General features: G+C 45.4%; 1 protein-coding gene across 2 annotated transcripts in view; it reads left to right on the top strand.

Annotated features, from left to right (window-relative positions):
- The window catches only part of ACD (ACD shelterin complex subunit and telomerase recruitment factor), a 174,876-nt gene extending 150,884 nt beyond the window's left edge, over window positions 1-23,992 (top strand). For both annotated transcript variants that reach the window (XM_063923065.1, XM_063923066.1), the window contains 4 exons: window positions 5,548-5,673; window positions 14,813-15,795; window positions 22,472-22,551; window positions 23,607-23,992. In XM_063923065.1, the coding sequence (XP_063779135.1) occupies window positions 5,548-5,673; window positions 14,813-15,795; window positions 22,472-22,551; window positions 23,607-23,673 (1,256 nt within the window). In that variant the 3' untranslated portion in view covers window positions 23,674-23,992. The remainder of the gene's footprint in view (window positions 1-5,547; window positions 5,674-14,812; window positions 15,796-22,471; window positions 22,552-23,606) is intronic.
- The last annotated feature ends 564 nt before the right edge of the window (window positions 23,993-24,556 follow it).

The raw sequence follows: 24,556 nt of genomic DNA, 5'->3' as shown, positions 1-24,556 counted from the left end.
ACCACTGAGCAACAGACCAGTTCTTTTTTTTTTTTTACCCAGGTAAGATGCTTCTGACGTTTGTTGTTCAGGAGCGGCTTGACAAGAGGAATACGACATTTGAAGCTCATGTCCAGGATCCGTCAGTGTATGGTGGCTCTTGATGCAACTCCAGCCTCAGTCCACTCCTTGTGAAGTTCCCCACACTTCTGAATGGCCTTTTCCTGACCATCTTCTCCAGGCTGTGGTCATCCCTGCTGCTTGTGCACCTTTTTCTTCCACACTCTTCCCTTCCACTCAACTTTTTCTATTAATGTGCTTTGATACAGCACTTTGAGAACATCCAGCTTCTTTTGCAATTTCCTTTTTGAGGCTTTCCCTCCTTGTGGATGGTTTTCTGCACAACTGTCAGGTCAGCAGTCATCCCCATGATTGTGAATTGTATTGAACCAGACTAAGAGACCATTTAAAGGCTCAGGAACCCTTAGGTGGTTTGGATTATTTAGCTGATTAGGGAGTGACACTTTGAACCTTTTCACAATATTCTAATTTTCTGAGATTTTGGATTGCGGGTTTACCTAAGCTGAAAAACCACAATCATAAAAATGATAACAAATAAAGGCTTGAAATATCTCACTTTGCATGTAATGAGTATATATAATATATTAGTTTCACCTTTTAAGTTGAATTAGTGAAATAAATGAACTTTTGCACAATATTCTAATTTTCTGCGTTTCACCTGTATAGTCCATAGCCTAGGTAACACATAAGTAAATGGAAAAAGGAGATTTATGGTAGACTTACCATTGTTAAATCTCTTTCTGCGAAGTACATTGGGTTCCACAGGGAAACATTGGGTGTAGAGTGGATCTTGATCCAGAGAGGCACCAACAGGCTAAAGTTTTAGGCTGTCCCAGGATGCATTGTGGGGCCTCCTCTATAACCCCGCCTCCAGGCACTGTGAGCTCAGTTTTGTTAACCAGTCCAATGTAGGAGCAGGCAAAAGAGAAGGCAGATGTTAGTCACATAGAACCACATTCTCACGAGAGGAGAAGGGACCAGAAGGGACCAGCGGCTAATGCCATACAAACCCATAGAAGCTAGGTGCGTCAGGGTGGGTACCCTGTGGAACCCAATGTACTTCGCAGAAAGAGATTTAACCATGGTAAGTCTACTATGAAACTCCTTTTCTGCAGCAGGGTACATTGGTTTCCACAGGGATACATCGGGTGATGTCCTAAAGCAATTCCTCAAGGGAGGGGATGCGCCTTAGTGGGTATGAGAACCCGGCGTCCAAAGGAAGCATCCTGTGAAGCGGAAGTATCAAAAGCATAGAACCTAATGAATGTATTCACTGAGGACTACATAGCCGCCTTGCACAATTGTTCAGCGGACGCGCCACGGTGGGCCGCTCGAGAAGGTCCAACAGACCGAGTAGAATAGGCAATAATAGCAGCAGGAACTGGGAGTCCAGCCTGTGCTTAAGCTTGTGCATTCACCATTCTAATCCATCTGGCCAGGGAGTGCTTATTCGCAGGCCAGCCACGTTTGTGAAAACCAAACCGTACAAAAAGGGAATCTGACCTCCACATAGAGGCAGTCCTCACCACGTATATACGGAGATCACGTATCACATCCAAAGACCGCTCTTTGGAGGACAAACCAAAAGAGATGAATGTCGGAACCGCAATCTCTTGGTTTACATGAAAAGATGATACCACCTTAGGTAAATAACCAAGGCGAGTTCTAAGAACTGCCCGGTCACGGTGAAATATCAGGAAGGGTGGACGACAGGACAAAGCACCTAGGTCTAACACCCTTCCAGCAGATGCAATAGCCAGTAGGAACAGGACCTTGACCATGAGCCATTTAAGGTCCACTGACTCAAGAGGTTCAAATGGAGACTCTTGCAGGGCATTCAGGACAACAGACAGATCCCCTGGAGCCACAGGAGTGAACGTATGAATGTCAGGAATAGATCAGTTCTTCTCTGAAACCACACCGACAAGGCAGATATATAAACCTTGAGGGAGGCCAGACGAAAGCCAAAGTCCAGGCCTTGTTGCAGAAAAGTCAGAAGTCTCGAAGTACCGAATTTGTATGCATCGTAATTCTTAGCAGTACACCAGGTGAAGTAAGAATTCCAGACCCTGTAATATATCCGTGCAAATGCCGGTTTTCTGGACTTTAGCATAGTTTGGATAACCGCCTCAGAGAATTCTTTGGCCCTCAGGAGTGATGCTTCAAGAGCCACGCCGTCAAAGCCAGTCTGGCCAGGTCCGGGTAGACACAAGGGCCCTGAACGAGGAGGTCTGGGCGTTGAAGTAGAAGAGAACGCTCTATCGATAGACCCTGTAGGTCTGAGAACCAATGCCGTCTGGGCCACGCTGGAGCGACTAGAAGTAGTGTTCCTCCTCCTCCTTATTTGAACTTCCGTAGTACCCTGGGCAGGAGTGACACTGGAGGGAACACATAGGGCAGCTGAAAGTTCCATGGAATTGCCAGTACTTCCACGAACGCTGCTTGAGGATCCCTGGTTCTTGATCCGAAGACCGGAACTTTGTGATTGTGTTGAGATGCCATCAGGCCTTCCTCTGGTAGGCCCCATTTGTACACTAGGAGTTGAAAGACTTCCTGATGAAGACTCCACTCTCTGGCATGCACGTCCTGACGACTGAGGAAATCCGCTTCCCAGTTGAGGACTCCTGAAATGAACACTGCCGATATTGCTGGCAGATGGCGTTCCGCCCAACAAAGGATTTTTGACACTTCCATCATTGCCATGCAGCTTTGAGTGCCTCCTTGATGGTTTATGTATGCCACCATGGTAGCGTTGTCTGACCGTACTTGAACAGGCCTGTTCTTTAACAGAGGCAGGGCGAGAGACAAAGCATTGAATACTGCCCGCAATTCCAGAATGTTTATCGGGAGGAGTGATTCCTCCTGGCCCACCCACCCTGGAAAGAATGTTGCTCCAACACCGTGCCCCAGCCCCTAAGACTGGCATCTGTAGTCGGTAAGACCCAGTTGGGGATCCAGAAAAGATGACCCCTGTTGAACTGCTGGTCCTGTAGCCACCAGGTCAGCGATAGACGAACCTCCGGAGTCAAGGAGATCCGATGAGGTAGGCCATCCCACTTGGAAAGGATTAACCTCTGCAGAGGTCGGGAATGAAATTGAGCGTACTCTACCATGTCAAACTCTACCATGACACCATCAGGCCTCGTACTTGCATTGCCGAGTGTATCGACACTCTTGGACAAGAGAGGAAGTATCTTATACTGTCCTGAAGCTTCAGGACCTTCTCTGGAGACAGAAACAGCCGTTGACTGTGTGTGTCCAGCAGTGCCCCCAGGTGCACCATGCTCCGAGCAGGGACCAGCGAGGACTTCTTCCAGTTGATGAGCCATCTGTGGGCTTGTAGGAAGTTTACCATCAGTTGCAGATGACTGAGGAGGACATTGTGGGAGTTTGCCAGGATCAGCAAGTCGTCCAGATACGGCAGAATCCTTACTCCCTGGCAACGGAGATGAGCCGTCATCACGGCCATAACCTTGGTGAAGAGCCGAGGGGCCGTGGCCAGTCCAAACAGCAGAGCCTGGAAATGATGGTGAAGGTTGCCAATAACAAACCGCAGCTATTGCTGATGCAGTATGGTAATAGGTATATGCAGGTAAGCATCTTGTATATCCAGGGATACCATATAATCTCCGGGTTCCACAGCCAGTACAATTGAGCGCAGTGTTTCCATACGGAACTTGGATACTCTCACGAACTCTTCAGTGATTTGATGTTGAGTATAGGCCGGAACGACCCATTGGGTTTCGGTACTAGAAACAGGGTCAAGTAGTATCCTCTGCCTCTCTGGGATAGAGGTACTGGCACCACCACTCCTGTATTCAGGAGGGAACTCGGAACCATTTGTAGAGCTTGCACCTGTAACGGATCCGAAGAGATAACCGTTGTGCAGAACTGGCGAGGGGGATGCCTCTTGAAAGAGACTGCAAACCCGTGAGAGACAGCTTCTCGCACCCATGCATCTGAAGTGGTCTTTAACCAGACCTGGGTGAATCGCAGAAGTCGGCCTCCCACAATGGGATCCCCCATGGGGAGGGTTGTCCCTTCATGCAGCAGGCTTGTGGTGTTTAGAAGCAGGCTGGCGGTATGCCCAGGATTGTTTAGCCTTGGGCTTTGTGGTTTTGGAAGCATGAGATTGTCTCAGGTATGCCTGACCTTTTGCTTTCCTTTGAGGCCGAAAGGAGCGAAAAGTGGTACCTTTTGCCTTCTGTGCAGAAGGAGTAGTGTTAGGGAGAAAGGCAGTCTTAGCAGCCGACAAGGCAGCCACAATTTTTTTAATTTATTTTTTATTCCCCTCCTCCCCGTAGCAGCCACGCGAACCAAGAGAGCGTCTGCGACCGTGTGCCTAGAGCCGGAGCGTCTCCGCCGCAAGTACCCGGGAACAGGCCACGGGAGTATGCAACGCCACTTGGGAGGTGATGGAGCTGCAGCGCTGAAGTGTCACCATCACATACAGCGCTGAGAGCCCAGTGTTGACAAAAATTTCTGTCAAAAAAAAGCTTTTTTTCAGGGTTGCCCAGTGCAGCCCTCCTGTTAGTGACTGCTTCTACAGGCACCAGCTCAAAACTGAGTTCACAGTGCCTGGAGGCGTGGTTATAGAGGAGGCCCCACAATGCATCCTGGTATAGCCTAAAACTTTAGCCTGTTGGTGCCTCTCTGGATCAAGCTCCACTCTACACCCGATGTTTCCCTGTGGAAACCAATGTACCCTGCTGCAGAAATTATGTTTTAAAGTGAGACATAGCTGCTATGGAAGTCTGTTGTAGAAACCCAGGTGACCTACTTTATTCATAAATAAAAAAGGCAAGAATATTAATTTTACATTGTTTCTGTAATATGCTTAAGGTTACCACCTCGTCCCTTTAATTCTGGACACATATTAATTACACAGGTTCTGTGGCTGATTAAAACCAGGTGAAATGGAATCTTGAATTCAACCAGCCACAAAACCTGTGTAATTAATGTGTCCAGAATTAATGGGATGAGGTGGTAACCCTAAATATGCTAAACTTCAAAGTATTTAACATCCTTATTTTGTTTACTGCTCATGTCCCTTTAAATTGTAAGAGGTGATTTCGCAAGTTCACAAAATGACTATACAAAAGGAGTATAATATTCGCTGCATTGTTTCGGACGTTGCTCTGTTTCTTATACATGGAAATGAAAGATGTATACACACCAATATTTTCAGATGGGACTACAATTATTAAAAACGCCTCTGCCAGTAGTGAAACAAAGCTATGCTACTATACTCTGTATTACTATTTAATTTACTACTGCAAGCACATGTAGACATTTGGATCTACAGACTGGTTTAGTTAGGCTAACTGGGAGTGCTATTATGATGTCGCTGGTGTAGGTTACACACATTCCACCAAGGAGACACTTATAGTGCCCTTTAGTGCATTGGAAAGTATTTTTCTGATCCAATGTCTGCATTAAACACCATTATAAATTGTTTGTAGATTTCATCATTAATTTTTGTTGCAGCTCAACTATACAGCACAGCAATATCATCACTGTCTGCGGAGCCAATGGATGATGGTCCAAGTAGCCAGTCCAGAAATCCCTGGAACAAACTGCAGCCACTTTGTATCAGTGTAGCCACATGCTCTGGTGAGTAAGTCAGCGACTGGAGTGCAGCAGTAATAAACTTATATAGACACGTGAAATTAGACATAATTATTGGGATCTAGTACATAGGTTCTCAAACTCGGTCCTCAGGACCCCACGCAGTTCATGTTTTTCAGGTCTCCTCACAGAATCACAACTAAAATAAATAGCTCCACCTGTGGATCTTCTAAAATGTCAGTAAGTAATGAGTACACTGTGCACTTGCTGGGTGACCTGTGAAATGTGCCAGTGAGGAATGTGTACACCTATGCATCTGCTAGTTGGAAATGTGCCAGTGAGGACTGAATACACCTGTGCAGCTGCTGGGTGACCTGGGAAATGTGCCAGTGAGGAATGTGTACACATGCACCTGCTGGGTGACCTAGGAAATGTGCCATTGAGGAATGAATGCACCTGCTAGGTGACATGGAAAACATTAACTGTGAGGGGTCCTGAGGACAGAGTTTCGGAACCACTGATCTAGTGCAAATATATTTACAAGCCTTGTTTATAGGCCATTGCGCTTACAATGAAAGCTACTTTACATGAAAGAGCTTGTATTAATTTACACAAAGATATACAAAAAGTTTCAAGAACACCTGACTTCCTGCGGTAAGCCCATTAAAGGTTGCTATCAAAATACTTTGTGCTGCTGTGAGCATTCTGATCTGGTTGCCTACAGCAGTGGTTACCAAACTTTCATGGTTCAAGTCACCCTTAGTGTGTCCAGCTTTTTTCACTGCACCCCTAGGTGCCATCAGGGACAAACTTCGAAGAGCTACAGTGCATACGGAAAGTATTCACAGCGCTTCACTTTATCCACATTTTGTTGTATTACAGCCTTATTCCACAATGGAATAAATTAATTTTTCCCTCGAAATTCTGTACACAATACCCCATAATGACAACGTGAAAAAAGTTTTTTGAGGTTTTTTGCAAATTTCTAAAAAAATGTAAAAAACTAAGAAATCACATGTACAGAAGTATTCACAGCCTTTGCCATAAAGCTCAAAATTTCGCTCAGGTGCATCCTGTTTCCACTGATCATCCTTGAGACGTTCCTACAGCTTAATTGGAGTCCACCTGTGGTAAATTCAGTTGATGGGACATGATTTGGAAAGACACACATCTGTCTATATAAGGTCCCCCACTTGACAGTGCATGTCTGAGCACAAACCAAGCATGAAGTCAAAGGAATGGACTGTAGACCTCCGAGACAGGATTGTCTGGAGACACAAATCTGGGGAAGGGTACAGAAAAATATCTGCTGCTTTGAAGTTCTCAATGAGCACAGTAGCCTCCATCATCCATAAATGGAAGAAGTTGGAACCACCAGGATTTTTTTCTAGAGCTGGCCGGCTGTCTAAAGTGAGCGATCGGGGGAAAAGGGCCCTAGTCAGGGAGGTGACCAAGAACCAGATGGTATGGTAGAGTGGCCAGACAGAAGCCACTCCTTAGTAAAAAGCATATGGCAGCCCGTCTAGAGTTTGCCAAAATGCACCTGAAGGACTCTCAGACCATGAGAAACAAAATTCTCTGGTCTGATGAGACAAAGATTTAACTCTTTGGTGTGAATGCCAGGCGTCATGTTTGGCGGAAACCAGGCACCGCTCATCACCAGGCCAATACCATCGCCAGAGTTAAGCATGGTGGTTGCTGCATCATGCTGTGTGAATGTTTTTCAGCTGCAGGAACTGGGAGACTAGTCAGGATAGAGGAAAGATGAAAGCAGCAATGTGCAGATACATGCTGGATGAAAACCTGCTCCAGAGCGCTCTTGACCTCAGACTGGGGCGACGGTTCATCTTTCAGCAGGACAACAACCCTAAGCACACAGCCAAGATATCAAAGGAGTGGCTTCAGGACAAATTTGTGAATGTTCTTGAGACGCCCAGCGAGAGCCCAGACTCGAATCCATTGAACATCTCTGGAGAGATCTGAAAATGGCTGTGCACCGACGCTTCCGATCCAACCTGATGGAGCTTGAGAGGTGCTGCAAAGACGAATGGGTGAAAGTGCCCAAAGAGAAGTGTGCCAAGCTTGTGGCATCATATTAAAAAATACTTGCGGCTATAATTGCTGCCAAAGGTGCATCAACAAAGTACTGAGCAAAGGCTGTGAATACTTATGTACATGTGATCTTAGTTTTTTATGTTTAATAAATTAGCAAAAATCTCAAACACTTTTTTCACGTTGTCATGATGGGGTACTGTGTGTAGAATTTTGAGGGAAAAAATGAATTTATTCCAGTTTGGAATAAGGCTGTAACATAACAAAATGTGGAAAAAGTGAAGCGTTGTGAATACTTTCCCGATGCACTGTATGATTTTCAGTGTTTAGTACATATGGGTCAGACCGTAGTCCCCATTGATAATAATAGGACTGCACAATGGTACTCACCTTCTTGTAGTTCTTCTCTATCCATGCTTAACTTTTTTTTTTTTTTGCCTCAAAAAAAAAAAATGTCCAACATGTTATAGCAAAAAACAAATTTTATGGTAAGAACTTACCTTTGTTAAAACTCTTTCTGCGAGGTACACTGGGCTCCACAAGGATAGACATAGGGGTGTAGAGTAGGATCTTGATCCGAGGCACCAACAGGCTGAAAAGCTTTGACTGTTCCCAGAATGCATAGCGCCGCCTCCTCTATAACCCCGCCTCCCTGCACAGGAGCTCAGTTTTTAGTTAACCAGCCCAATGCAGTAGCAGGAAAAGAGACGACAACGGTTAGTAGCCACATACACCACACTTTCACGACAGGAGAAGTGTCAGCGGCTAATGCCATACCAACCCAAAGAAGCGAAGTGCGTCAGGGTGGGCCCAGTGTACCTCGCAGTCTGAGTTTTAACAAAGGTAAGTTCTTACCATAAAACTCGTTTTCTGCTGCGGGGTACACTAGGCTCCACAAGGATAGACATTGGGGATGTCCTAAAGCAGTTCCTTATGGGAGGGGACGCACTGAAGCGGGCACAAGAACCCTGCGTCCAAAGGAAGCATCCTGGGAAGCGGCAGTATCGAAGGCATAGAACCTTATGAACGTGTTCACAGAGGACCACGTAGCCTCCTTGCACAATTGTTCAAGGGTCGCACTACGGCGGGCCGCCCAAGAAGGTCCAACAGACCGAGTAGAATGGGCCATAATGTGAGCAGGAGCTGATAGACCAGCCCTCACATAAGCATGTGCAATCACCATTCAAATCCATCTGGCCAAAGTTTGCTTGTGAGCAGGCCAGCCCCGTTTGTGAAATCCAAACAGCACAAAACGAGAATCAGATATCCTAATAGAAGCAGTTCTCTTCACATAGGTACGGAGAGCCCGTACCACATCCAAAGACCGCTCTTTGGTAGACAGATCAGGAGAAACAAGTGTCGGAACCACAATCTCCTGGTTAAGGTGGAACGAAGAAACCACCTTAGGTAAATATCCGGGACGAGTCCTAAGAACCGCCCGGTCACGGTGAAATATCAGATATGGGGAACTACAGGATAAGGCACCCAAATCCGACACTCTTCTAGCTGAGGCAATAGCCAGCAGAAACACCACCTTAAGGGAAAGCCACTTAAGATCAGCTGAACCAAGAGGTTCAAACGGAGACTCTTGTAACGCCTCCAAAACCACCGCAAGTCCCAAGGAGCCACAGGCAGGACATAGGGAGGTTGGATACGCAACACACCCTGAGTAAAGGTATGCACATCAGGTAAGGTCGCAATTTTTCTCTGAAACCACACCGACAAGGCAGATATTTGAACCATGAGGGAGGCCAGACGCAGGCCTAAGTCCAGGCCCTGCCGAAGAAAAGCCAACAACTTGGCTATACTAAACTTGGAAGCGTCATAATCGTTAGATGCGCACCAAACAAAGTAAGAATGCCAGACCCTATAGTAAATCCGAGCCGAAGCCGGTTTCCGGGCCCGCAACATAGTTTGAATGACCGCCTCAGAAAACCCTTTAGCCCTTAAGATGGAAGCTTCAAGAGCCACGCCATCAAAGACAGCCGGGCTAGGTCCTGGTAGACAGGGGCCCTGAACGAGGAGGTCTGGGAGTTGTGGAAGTAGAATTGGACGCTCTGACGATAGGCCTTGCAGGTCTGAGAACCAGTGCCGTCTGGGCCACGCTGGAGCTATGAGAAGCAGAATTCCTTTTTCTTGCTTGAACTTCCGAATTACCCTGTACACGTATGGCAGCCGAAACCTCCACGAATGCTGCTTGAGGATCCCTTGTCCTTGCTCCGAAGACCGGAACCTTGTGATTGTGTCGAGACGCCATCAGATCTACGTCTGAAAGGCCCCACTTTTCCACTAGGAGTTGAAACACTTCTGGATGGAGGCCCCACTCGCCAGCATGTACGTCCTGACGACTGAGAAACTCAGCTTCCTAATTCAGGACTCCCGGAATGAATATTGCCGATATGGCCGGTAGATGGCGTTGCTCCCAATGTAGAATCCAAGAGACTTCCTTCATTGCCAAACGGCTTTGAGTGCTATCTTGATGATTTATGTAAGCCACTGTGGTGGCGTTGTCCGACTGTACTTGAACAGGACGGTTCTGAATTAAATGCTGGGCTAGGTTCAATGCATTGAAGACCGCCCGCAATTCCAGAATGTTGATAGAGAGGAGGGACTCCTCCTTGGTCCACCGACCCTGAAGGGAGTGTTGCTTCAGCACCGCGCCCCAACCTCTTAGACCGGCATCTGTCGTCAACAGGACCCAGTTGGATATCCAGAAGGGATGGCCCCTGCACAATTGTTGGTCCTGGAGCCACCAGACAAGCGATAGACGGACCTCCAGAGTCAATGAGATCATGTGAGACCTGATCCGGTGAGGCAGGCCATCCCACTTGGCTAGAATTAGCTTCTGGAGGGGGCGAGAATGGAATTGAGCATACTCCATCATGTCGAATGCTGAGACTATGAGGCCCAGCACCTGCATCGCCGAATGTATCGACACTTGTGGACGAGAAAGGAAGCAACAAATCCTGTCCTGAAGCTTCAGGACTTTCTCCTGAGACAAGAACAACCTCTGGTTGTGAGTGTCCAATAGCGCTCCCAGGTGCACCATGCTCTGAGCAGGGACTAGGGAGGATTTCTTCCAGTTGATGAGCCACCCGTGGGCTTGTAGAAACCGGACCGTCATATCCAGATGACGTAGGAGAAGTTCTGGGGAATTTGCCAGGATTAACAAGTCATCCAGATACGGCAGTATCCTGACCCCTTGACGGCAGAGTACAACCGTCATCACCGCCATAACTTTGGTGAAGACTCGCGGAGCCGTTGTTAAACCAAACGGTAACGCCCGAAACTGGTAATGGAGGTTGCCAATTGCAAGCCTCAGGTACTGCTGATTTGATGCTGCTATAGGAATATGCAGGTAAGCATCCTGTATGTGCAGGGAGACCATGTAGTCCCCAGGTTCCAAGGCCAGAACTATAGAGCGAAGGGTTTCCATACGGAACTTGGAAACCTTCACAAACCTGTTCAATGCCTTGAGGTTGAGAAGGGGCCGGGAGGACCCATTCGGTTTCGGGACTAGAAACAGCGGAGAATAGTACCCCCGGCCCCTCTGCGCAAGAGGCACCTGTACTACGACTCCTGTATCCAGGAGGGTCTGTACCACCGAATGTAGAGTGTTTGCCTTTGTCTGGTCCAATGGGACGTCTGTTCGGCAAAATCGATGAGGGGGGCGGTTTTTGAAGGCTATGGCGTAACCTCGAGTGACGACTTCCCATACCCAGGCATCTGAAGTGGTCTTCAACCATTCCTGAGTATACCCTAGAAGCCGGCCCCCCACCCTGGGATCCCCGAGGGGGAGGCCCGCCCCGTCATGCGGCAGGCTTATCGGTCCTGGAAGCTGGCTGACGGGCCGCCCAGGCTCTTTTGGGCTTTGGCTTACCAGGTTTGGAAGTGCGGGCCTGCTTGCTGTACGCCTGACCTTTTTGCTTTTACCTGAAGGATGAAAGGGGCGAAAGGAAGTACCTTTAGCCTTAGACACAGAAGGAGCAGGACTTGGCAGACAGGCAGTTTTGGCAGTAGCCAAGTCAGCCACAATCTTATTTAAGTCCTCCCCAAACAGAATATCTCCCTTGAACGGGAGTATCTCCAGGGTTTTTCTAGAGTCCAGATCCACAGACCAGGATCTCAGCCACAATATCCGGCTAGCCAGGACTTATGTAGTAGAGGTCTTGGCTGCTAGGATACTGGCATCAGAAGCCGCCTCTTTAATATAGTGAGAAGCTGTGACAATATATGACAAGCATTGTCTAGCATGGTCAGAAGAGATTTCAGCTTCTAACTCCAAGGCCCATGCTTCAATAGCCTCTGCAGCCCATGTTGCTGCAATAGTGGGCCTCTCTGCAGCACCCGTGAGGGTGTAAATCGCTTTCGCTCCACACGTTTATCCGTAGGCTGTTTTAGAGACGTGACGGTAGTGACAGGTAGAGCTGAGGAAACCACCATCCTAGCCACATGTGAGTCTACTGGAGGAGGCGTTTCCCAATTTTTAGACAGCTCTGGTGCGAGGGGATAGCGAGCCAGCATCTTCTTTTGAGGCGCAAACTTCTTACCCGGGTTTTCCCAGGGTTCCTGACGTATATCCACTAGGTGGTCAGAGTGAGGTAAAACTTGTTTAACCACCTTCTGACGCTTGAACCTATCTGGTTTCTTAGGAGGGACGGATGGCTCGGGATCATCCATAATCTGTAAAATTAATTTAATAGCCTCCAAAAGATCAGGAACATCTACATGTGAACTACCCTCCCCATCAGCAGTATCTGTGTCAGAATCTGTGGGGTCAGTGTAAGCGCCATCTTTAACAGACGAGGTGTCCGTGACAGCAGTGGTTTGTGAGGAGACAAAAGCTCGCTTAGAGGACCCCTCGGGCTTAGGCAAGCGAGGGTCAGACTTTTTAGTAGTCAGGGACTGGTTCAACTTCTTCAATTGAGCAGATAAATTGTCTGCCCACGGCGGGTTAGCTGCAAGGACCACATACGGTTGTACCTGCACAGGGGGTCCCATAGGGGGTGTTAGTTTATTAACTAGCGTATGTAGAAGCGTGGAAAAAGCGGCCCACGGTGGGTCATTATGTACCTCCGTTGCCACAGTCCCACTGGGGGGCAAGGAGCCCCCAGAACCAGAGCCCACAGCTGCTATATTCTCCTCATAGGGATCTGTGGCTTCAGCAACACCGGCAGTGTGTTCAGCCCTAGAACCGTTACCCTCAGAAGCAGACATGATATAACTTGCAGTATCAGGTAACACAGTACAATTGGCAGCAGCACAATTCCTCTTACCCAAACCCCTGCGCAGTGTAGTCAGCACAAGCAGAGATATAGGAGAAATATGGTGACTAAAATCCCAGATAAAAATACGTATTAAGGTATATCTTGTGAAAATCCTATATAAATATAAAACCTGACGCACCAAGCCCCCTCAGGTTATAGAATATAGGGATAGCAAGTTGAGTGAGAGACACGAAATGGACACCACTCAGCGAGCTAATGCACACACATATAGTCACAGTTGTACAATGCAGAGGTTATTACTAACAATAATACTGCACTGGACTAGCTTATATAGCTATGTAGTCAATAGATATAACAGTACACAGTAAGAACTGGATGTACAGTATATCACCGGGTAATTGTACTAGAAAACCCTGACTAAATGCACTCTTTCTTAACTAACACTGTCTAAAAGGCAGGTAGAATACTTAAGTGTCATGTAAAGTCACAGCGCTGACAACCAGGCGGCTTTACACAGGAGGATTTGCCCAAGCAGTCCCAGGAACAGTGTAGCTGAGAGAAATGGCGCCCAGACACTGACAGGGAGTGAGGGAGAGACAGATATGCAGCTCCAGGGTGGGAACATTTGCGGGAAAAGGCCGCTCTGGTGCTGGGGGAGGGGCTTCAGTTCTAAGCCTTATCCCCCTGCTGGCTAAACCACCCGGTGGTGGGCTACTATTAAAATGGTTTAGAGAGAGAACCTGACCTGCACCCAAGCCCTGGTGATCTAGTGGGATCGCCTGTACTGCCAGTGTCCACCGCCAGCGCGCACAGCCCGCCTCCCACTGACCGCGTCGGATCGCGATAAAGTACGGGTCACACAAGCGGAACCCACTCACCACCTCCTGAAGCGCGGCCACGCGATCCCGGAGAGCCCCCGTCGTGTGTGCCTGACCATGAAGAAAACCGGAGCCTCCTGCTGTAGTTACCCGGCAACCAGGGCTCGGGAGTGTACAGCGCCGCTGGGGAGAGCTGGAGCTGCAGCAGTGAATGTCTCCTGACATTTACACACCGCTGCTGCCCTTGTAGTCTTCACTTTTTCTTCAAAAAAGCTCTTCTTAGGGCTGCCTGGAGCAGCCCCTCTGTTATGTGCCTGCTATCTGCGGCACCAACTACAAAACTGCGAGGTACACTGGGCTCCACAAGGCGCCCACCCTGACGCACTTAGCTTCTTTGGGTTGGTATGACACTAGCCGCTGACACTTCTCCTGTCGTGAGAGTGTGGTGTATGTGGCTACTAACCGTTGTCGTCTCTTTTCCTGCTACTGCATTGGGCTGGTTAACTAAAAACTGAGCTCCTGTGCAGGGAGGCGGGGTTATAGAGGAGGCGGCGCTATGCATTCTGGGAACAGTCAAAGCTTTTCAGCCTGTTGGTGCCTCGGATCAAGATCCTACTCTACACCCCTATGTCTATCCTTGTGGAGCCCAGTGTACCCCGCTGCAGAAAGGTGACGATAAAGACTCCAAAACATGAATAGTAAGTGATTTCTTTAACACATCTGTTTGAGTACTGACCCTTTTTCTACGATATATCTACCTCCCGTGTGATCTGGGATTAAATCTAATTATCAAGGCTGCATACAGTTCTGTCTTGCACACTGTGAACTAGTGCTTACGATTATTACATTACGTTTTCATATCAGATCAGTATGAATGTTTTTGACTTGACTTTGCAATAAGTTGTATTTTCAGCCTTGGTATTTGTAAATTTTGGAATCAAAGACCTGGATGAAATTTATATAACTTTGTTTACACTTCAAAATGCACAAAATAATAATAATAAGAAGTAGTTAATTTTGTTGTTTACGGTGTGGGGTTTTGTGTGTGTTTGTTTTCACTACACTACTGATTTCATGCTGTTACAGATTCCCAACCAGGGGATTCTCGACCTGTTAAGCAGTGGAGTGGTGAAGAAGATCTTGTCCCAAGCCCAGACAGTAGCACTCCAGAGATATTAATGTCCCACCTAGATGTGTCTGCAATGGACTTCACCGAAAGCCAGAATGAGATTTCTCCCCTAACATTTTCAGAAACCTCTAAGAACCCTCAACCACCTGAAACAAAAACTCTTGCTCAGGCCGCACAAAGCATTGACTCCAGTAGTACCTCTGGTCTCTGTGGACAAAGAAGCTTTTCAGACACCAGCCTTACATCTCCCGTCCTGAAACCTCTTACTCAGGACTCCCGATCAGATTGCTCAAATATGATACCCGACTCCCCCCCACAGGGGAGTTTTACCATGGGCAGCAAAGTTCAGATATGTCCAGTTTTGTCTTATAGTTCAGACAGTGAGAACAGACCTAGAATTAGGATAGGACATATCTCACCGAACCATGACAGGAGCAGGGAAATGTACTCACTAAGAAGAAGGAAAGTAATGAAGAGGAAGCTTTCTTCAGATGACTCTGAGAGCACTCTTTCTGACTTGGAGCAACAGACACCTATGTGTGTAGACAGGACACGTTGTGTGAGCACGCTTTCTGGAGTGGAAGTAGTTACTTCAGTGACGCGGACAGATAGTCACGTGCAGACTGCACCCGATAAGCAATTAGAGGACAGAAATAGAACAGAACCTGTTTTAGATGAAGGGAGGACAGAACATGCTGTCACAGCTGGCTCAGAAAGTCCCAAAATCTGCAGAAAAATTACAGTCAAAAAGTGGGTACAGTCCAAAAAACCTAGCTTAGAGTTTGTGACCAAACAAATGCTGGTAACCGAAGGCTCAGAGAGTACACTGTCCTCAGCATTGGAACCAACAACAAGCAGAGCCAACCAAAAAGAAGCATCTTCCAGTACAACACGCGGACAGGCCAATGAGAAACGCACAATACCTGTCATAGATAAACTGGTGAGAGTCCTGCAATCCTGTACACTAACCATATCTATATCTGTCATGTCCTTTTCTATGTAGATATATATATATATATATATATATATATATATATATATATATATAAAATCTCCAATACCATAGAGCATATTACAAGACAAAAATGAAGATAATATCACAAGATGACCAAAGTGCACTCAAAGTTTTCAGTGAAATAACAAATGTAAAGTAATAATAAACGATACAGGCAGACAGAAGAGGGGCCGTGACAAGGAAGGAATGGTGATGACTGGATGGAAAGGGAGGAGGGGGTACATTACTTGTCAGGTACGGAAGCATCATGAAGAAGGATAGGTCTTAAAACAGAAGTGTTGCTGTATCAAGCAGTGATAAGAGTGGAGTAGTGCACCTGTGGGGAAATTGCCCATAGCAACCAGTCAGCTTTGATTTAGCATGTGTAAAGTATTGCAGAGCTAAATTCCTTACACAAAGGGGTAATACTACTGAGAGCGCGGTTTACCATGCAGGGAATAGCTCTGGGTTTCATGACCAAAGCTACTCAACAAAACTGCCTTTTCCCCGCTTGGTAAACCAGGAGCTAATGTACGTTAACCCACTTGTTACACATAAAAATAGGCTTTCCTCCACATGTTAAACCAGATCTGGGTTCACTAGTGCAGAATTGGTCCTGTGAGATCAATCGCAGTCCTCCCTTAGTTGCAGCATGATTAACATGCTGCATTGTTTGAGGAGTGGAGTGGGGTCGGGACTAGGTCTATTGTACAAAACCGGGGCATGCCGTCCCCGTTTTGTAGGCGTGCCAAGCCCAGGGTTTGCATCATTGGTCGCGGGCTTCTTGGACTCGGCTGTCCGGCTCTGATGGGCAGTCTGTGTAATCCACATTCGGGTCGCAGATGCATGCATAAGGTGTCTGTTTCCTACAGACTCCTCCTGCTGTGTTTTTATTTTATTTATGCAGTATTGCACTTCCCTGCTGCTGTGCAATACCGTCCAAATCAGAATGTTCACCCAGACACAAACATGTCCACGGTGTTTATAACACAAATATTTACATATTCATACCTAGAAAGTTACCCTTTTTCACACTTTTGTGAGCTGAATTTGACTGAATTTGAATTTAGTGTGAGAGGTGGAGAAGCACACAGGACACAAAGGCTATCAGTTGTCAGAACTGTTAGATATGGCTATTCTATGAGGAAATATTTAGGTTAGACCTATATGCCAGGATAAGCCTTGCATACAGTATGGATCTGTGTATTGCACATTATCCACTGAAGTGGACATAAGATTTTACATCAAATGTGAAAAAAATAAATTCAGTATTTGAGCAAAACATCTACCATATTATACCCTAAACATTACTTTATTTTTAATTTATATATGCCATCTTGATTAAAGAGATTTTACATAAATCCTTGAACTGCTCGGGCTGGTGAACGTTTCTATTTTCAGTCGGTTTTCCCTTAAAAAAAAAAAAAAGTCCCCTAAAACGACCCAAATATATACTTATACCCATTTTATATACCCCAAATTTTACTTATATTGCTGGAAAAAAATAGCTTTCTATAGTTTTTCAGCATTTAAAAAAAAAAATGCATGTAACAGCCATATGACCCGATTTAATGACACCAGTTAGTTATATTATGCACACTAATAGTCTTCTATAATGTTTTCCAATATAATACACAATAAATATACAGAATAGGCGCTGAGTCCCTTTCAAACGAGTAAAAACTGGAAATAAATTTCACCAAGGCTAATTGTCCTTTTAGGCGTCTATGAGGGTCCCAGGGTGAGGGCAATAGGTGCTTTGTCTCCTCTCTATGTCTTGTTATTGCAATATCCAAACCAGACCATAGTGTAGTAATTCCAAATAAGGTCATCCGATTATTATTCACATAAAAGCCACCACGCACCAAAACTCCCATAGAAGCAGATGGAAATAATCACATAAGGCAGTGGTTCCCAATCTTTTTTCAATCACGGCGCCCTAGAGTATCAGAATTTTTTTTACGGCACCCCTAGGCCAAAGGTTTCTTATTGAGAAATAAAGAAAAATATTAAATTAAGTAAATTTGTGCTTATATGTCATCATTAGGGTCAGTTGTGTGGTGAGGGACAAGATTTGCTTCTTTTGGCCACATACTTTATGATTGGCAGCCACCAGCACTGGCTTTGCCTATTACATTGAACATAAATAATTTTAATTGGTCCTGGACCACCAACCCGAGGCACCCCTGCAAGTGTCCTGAGGCACCCCAGGGTGCCACGGCACACAGTTTGGGAACCACTGACATAAGGGTATCTTTTAACTCGATTAAAGTTGCCAGGGAAGATGTGATGAGGTACAGACAAACCGTACTTCCACAGCCTGATAGAGAATATCCCCCATAAAGGTATCTTTATATGTCACACCTCAAGTGAATAAATCTTCTAGGAGGGAGTTCACCTTATAAATCATCATGAAGGTACATCACGTACCATACTCACACAAACAAGTGCGATAACAATCCTGTAGCGGAATCTTTGGGTACCCTCTCTATAGCGAGACCTTTTCCCTCCAAACAGAAGTGTATCAGAAATACCAAAAATGACCTGAATTAAAATAGATTTTTTAATAGAAATTACTAAAAACACCAATACATGTGGCAGATGGAATCAATTTGTAATTTATGTGGCACCAGTGGCCATCTGGTTTGTCACTGAAAACAAAAAGTATACCTTAACATGCAGGTGTATGGATAAAAGTTTTGAGGCTCCCCGGTCCAACGCGTTTCAACTGCAGAGCAGTCTTTTCCAAGGCAGGGCTTTTTTTTTTTTTTATTCAGGCACAGGCACACTTTTTTCCTATGCTTTTGCTGGCTAGGATTATTGTGATTGCCGTTATCGCAGATTTGTAATAGGATAGGTGCGATAAACGGGAGCGCACAGGCTGCGATAATCTGATTTTTCGGGAGATAGGTGCGAAAACATAGCCGCGATCTCGTATTGCGTTATCGCGGCTAATAGGATACCCCCCAAAATACAGTATAAGTCTCTTGCAGCCAAGGTATTGTAGGTTGTTTTTCCCCCCCAATATATGTTTATTATTTTTTGTTTGTTGATTCCACAAAGCAATAAACAGTGTAACAAAAACAACAACATGGAAGTGTACAAAATCCACTAAGCAGTTACAAAGAAGCATGTATAGAAATCAGTACAATATAGCACAGCAGAATACCAATGGAATCATGACCAATAGAGAGAAACGGCAAAACACACATAATGACGAAGAAAGAACGGAGTAGGAAGGATCAGAATGGGTTGAGAGGAGTATTCTACATACAGTCTCGAGTTCATATTAGAGCAGTTTTATAATCGATGAAAGATTTAAACTCAAGGCAAGGGAGCCATGTGGTGCTAAATTCACTCCAAGACGTAAGTCTTCCATATCCATATAAAGATCCACCCAAGCAAACCATTCTTTCAGAGAAGGTAGAGCCACTGACTTCCAGTCAACTGGTCTAACCGCTTTTGCCGCACTTTTAAGAAATATGAGCAGCTTGTTTGTTTGTAAAGCATTAATGGCCCAGGGTACAAATTTAAGAGCCAAAAGGAAGGGTCTGTGGGAAGTACACAGCCTAAGACTGATGCAGAGCGAGAAATATCTTTCTCTGTAGGTTTTTATTTTTAGTCCTTTTTCCTAAGATTGCCTATTTTTCTCTTCACATGATATGAATTGTTATTTCTGTTCTGCTTTGCAAAATGAGGCTCCACCAGTGCCTTTCACCATACTCAAGCAGTAGTGCATTCATCTGCCCAGGTCCTCCAGAAATGTGACACCTTGCTCTGTAAATGTATGCAGTTGATGTGCTGGTCCAAAGCTGCTTGTGATCCGTGGCGCACCATTATGTAAATAGCATTTACTGTGTGCGCAGGTGGTGGGTTTAGTTCAAGCCATATTTATTTATTAATGAAGCTAGCACATACTACACATCGATTTACAGGGAATATTTAATCATTCACATAAGTCCCTGGACCAGTGGAGCTTGCGATCTATATTCACTACCATTTGTAAACGCACACTAGGCTTAGCTTTGTTTTATTTTGTTGGAAGACAACGTGCCATTATGGTTTTGGAATGAAACGCCAGTGCCCGCAGAAAAACCCATGCAATCATGGGAAAACATAAAAACTCAACACAGAAATGCCATGGCTGAAATCAAACCCACAACCTCATGCTATGTGACAACACCGCTAGACACTGTGTACCATGCTGCACAATATGTATTTACTGTAAACCAGAATTTCCCAAACTTCACCATGACAGGGTTTTAAGGCTATCCATAGGTGGGGTGTAGTATGGTTTGCCGGCGGTCGGGGTGCCGGCGACCAGCATACCGGCGCCGGAATCTCTACCGCTGGTATACCGACAGCTGGGTGAGCACAAATGAGCCCCTTGCCGGCTCGCCACGCTGTGGGCACGGTGGCGCGCGCTGTTTATTCTCCCTCCAGGGGGGTCGTGGACCCCCAAGAGGGAGCAAAGATGTCGGGATGCCGGCGGTCGGTATGCCGGCACCGGTATGGTGGTCGCCGGGAGCCCGCTCGCCGGCAACATGAAGCCCACCCCCATAGGTGACATAAGTAGTATCTCAGTCTATTTGATTTAACCATCTGGACTCGAGCATGGATATCCTTAAAACCTGGACGTTAATGGCAGAGTTTGGGAAGCTCCTGCTGTAAACAATTCAGTTAGCAGTGATTGTGGCAAGGTGCCAGTGTTCTGTCTCTCTCTCGTGGCTACGAACATTGCACATTTTCCTTGTACACCATAGATGTGCGCATATAAATGTGGGATATGCGGTAAAGTAATTCTGTGCGATCTATAATCATCAAGCACCGATTGTCCCTATGGACTTCCAAATGACTTTTATTGTAACATATTGTATATGTTATTTTAATATAGGCAAGTTTAATGTCTACAGTGGGGAAGTACTGTAAATCCAACTGTGGCTCGAAGAAAGAATAGCCTATATAATAAGTTGTGTTCTGTACCATGTATTGTATACTACCGTATATTAGGGCGTCATTCGGAGTTGATCGTAGCTGTGCTAAATTTAGCACAGCTACGATCATCTTCCATGACATGCGGGGGGACGCCCAGCACAGGGCTAGTCTGCCCCGCATGTCATGTCAGCATGCACAGCGGCGATGCTTTTGTACTTGTGGAGTAACTCCCGGTCAGCGCAGCTCCTGCGACTGGCCGGGAGTTGATCGTCGCTGCCCCTGGTCGCAGCGGCTGCATGTGGCGTCACGCAGCCGCTGCGGCCCGCCCCCCTCATGGTCCGGCTACGCCTGCGTTGGCCGGACCGTGACCCCATAACAGCGTCCAAACGCCGCTGTGCCGCCCCCTCCTGCCCAGCGACCGCTTCTGTCTGTCAATCAGGCAGAGTTGATCGCTAGGGAACGACGGCCTTAGGCTGTTGGGCATGCACCGGCGCCGGCACAGTTCCGACTTGATTTATACGCTGCGATAAACTGCAGCGAGCGATCGGATCGGAATTACCCCCATAGTTAGCTCATGTCTGGACAAGTCTGTGAACATTAGTCATTGCAGTGATTGCTCATCTCATGCTCTAGTACTTGTCTTTCTGCAAAACTTGTATAAAAGTGCTTTTTTTTTTCAAGCAATGAAGCAAGAACCCTATAGGATTATGTTTTGCTTGTCAGATGGTAATAATTAATCTGTAATGTTCCTTCTGGGGGACAGCATCCAAATGTGATATGCCTTACAATTTAGATATGATCCCATGGTCATTCATTGACAAACACGTGCTTAGGTCACACATTATTACCAGTTATTTATATAGCGCACACATATTCCGCAGCGCTTTCCAGAGAATATTTGGCCATTCACATCAGTCCCTGCCCCAGTGGAGCTTACAATCTATATTCCCTACCACATGTACACGCACACACATTCACACTAGGGTTAATTTTTGTTGGGATCCAATTAACCTACCAGTATATTTTTGGATTGTGGGAGGAAACGGGAGTCCCCGGAGGAAACCCACGCAAGCACGGGGAGAATATACAAACTCCACACAGCTGGGCCATGGTGGGAATCAAACCCATGACCTCAGTGCTGTGAGGCAGTAATGCTAACCATTACAACATCCATACTGTCACACATGTTTGTAAACCTCAGTAGGGTGAAGTAGTAACCGCATAATACACGAATGCTCTCTCTAGTTGTGGTCCTTACAACAGTTTCTTATAAATAGAGAAATCACCCCCTGAAAAAAGAATTTCTCTTAATAGTTTCTTATAAGTTTGAATTAGTAAACAGTCATAGTATATCCAGCCAGTCAGTCTTTTATTTGCAGCATTTAAAAGCCAATCTTTTATTATTGGTTGACCAAAATATGCATGCAGTCGCTTTGCGGTTCTAATGCCTAGTCTCAATTTCCATGGCTTGCAATTTGAATGTATCTTTAATTGAGATTTATCCCTAAAGGTCTTATGTGAAATCAGGCATATTTTGTTATTACATTGGACACAACATTGGTACAGTATACATATTTTAATGCGCAAAGTATTGATTAGCTTATTGATTTGCTGCTCCTGTAAGAATACGAGATGGTCTGAGCGCTTAAATGCGTGCTTGTGATTTTCTTTCTTACTTTCTTTGTAGACTCACTATGACGGGACGCCTTTTCAGTATAAGTACAAGCTGCCTACTGCTGACCTCTGTGCTCGTGTGAATGCTATACGGTGGGTTGCATCATGTAATGGTAGGAGCTCTTTGAATTCCCCCCTAAACCTGGTAAGGGAAAGTTCAGTCATGGGCAAACTGCTGTTACTGCAGCGTTTAAACACCTGCAACGGCAACCCGATTTGTCCCCTTTACCAGCCTACCAAATTCACTTAAAAATTCTTGCACCATATGGAGCAGTGAGCACTTTTGAGCGAGATCCCCGCAGCCGTGAAGTGCGGCAGCATCAGCCCAGAAAATCCGCCCGGCACCTAATTGAATTCCTCCCTTAGAATATTAGGGTGTCGTTGCCTATTGTAATCGGCTTTACATGCATTGGATAGTGCAGTATAGATATGTGTCCTGCTAAAGCAATGATCTAACATAAATATTACCCATGTGATACTCAACATATGGATACAATATAAATCTATATAATACATAATCGAGGGTGAGCTGTCCCATCTCTTATACACAGTGAGAGCAGTAATGCACACCCTTTATCCCCTTCCAATACAGCTCACATTATAGCAACGGTGAAGGGAGAGAACAACAGAAGAGGACCTGAAAGTGTAGTGGGAAGGGGCAGAGCGGGGACGAGCTGATTTGATCCGGCATATGATGGGTACATTATACCAGTATCTGATAAAGATACCTGAAATACCTATAAAATACCTGACAATGAATGTAAGTAAATACACTTCAAGAGATTTATATATACCATGTATTAAAGTAAAATGGCAGAATAAAATACTGGTATCATAAAAAAGCATCCTAACACATGTAGTGCAGCTCAACCCTAAACACCGCTCAGGGGGACCTTGTTTTATTCTTCATATGGTCTGCTCATCTACTAGCATATTCTGTTTTTTTTATCTGAACTTACTTATTACCACAGCATTTAAGTGCAGTTTGCATTGAATCTCAACAGTCCGTGTGCTATTAACTTTCATATTTTGCAGTTGGTTGCTGTAGTATATTGCACATGTTGGTAAATGAGTCCTGGGGTATTAGAATTATATACACTGTATGTACTTTTTAGTTAAACATTATTACTTTGTATTTCTCTATGCAGGATACCGGCAGACCTGTGTGAGTGGGCGCTAAATATTCTTTCAGATCACAAGGAAAAAAGTCCATAGGTGCATCATATTGTTTTCAGACTCTCTATGTACAATATACTGCGTCTCAGTCCTGGCACACAGACTGCCAGCAAACACCACAAAACAGATTACTGATTTATTAACCTGCGAAGGGATCGGAGCTGCATTTGCCGCCTGTTCTTAGAGAAGCATAATGAAGAACCAGTAACCCAAGACCCACATAATGTTGCACCATTTTTGAATTGTATTTTTTACATTTATTTTTCAATTGTGTTAAGAGGCTGGTGAGCTACAAAAACTCTATATTTTTATACAAGTTACTGAACTATTTTGTCTAATAAAATATTTGTGTTTTTAATTGATTTTTTTTTTTAAACTAAATTGATATAAAACAATATGTGTAATATATTAGTTATTTGCCTTTGCCAAAATGACTGATCTGAAAATGCTGGTTGTTTCTAGTGCAAATGATTGCTTAGCGGTAGTGAATGTTAAATAAAACCTACGGCAGCTTGTGGTAGTCAGGAGAAGACCTAAGTGCAGCTGCTGGGAAGCCGTGCCTCTGGTCCCCAATCTGTAGCCTTCCCAGGCAGGGGTCACCTATCACTCCTGTAGGAAACTCTGGTTATTACAGTATAGAGATTTCCAGTAAAGATGGCTGCAGTTGCACTGATACGGGGCTGTTGTCCAGTTCCTACTCTAGTACAGAAAAAAAAAGTGCACGGTAAATGCAGCCGCTGTTGTAACCTTGATTTTATAAGCCATATGTTTCATGCAGAATTTTTCCTGACATGTGCATAGAATCGGAGCTATGCATGAAGCTCAGTGATCAGGTCCACTTAACGGCATTCAAATTACCTTTTACGCTAGGTAAAAATCTATATATAAATTGTCCCACCTCCCATGGTACTAGCTTAGTAGA

Source organism: Pseudophryne corroboree, chromosome 5 (genome assembly GCF_028390025.1).
Source record: "Pseudophryne corroboree isolate aPseCor3 chromosome 5, aPseCor3.hap2, whole genome shotgun sequence".
NCBI lineage: Eukaryota > Metazoa > Chordata > Amphibia > Anura > Myobatrachidae > Pseudophryne > Pseudophryne corroboree.
Note: the sequence above shows the minus strand (reverse complement) of the source record. Positions and strands in the feature narration are given on the sequence as shown.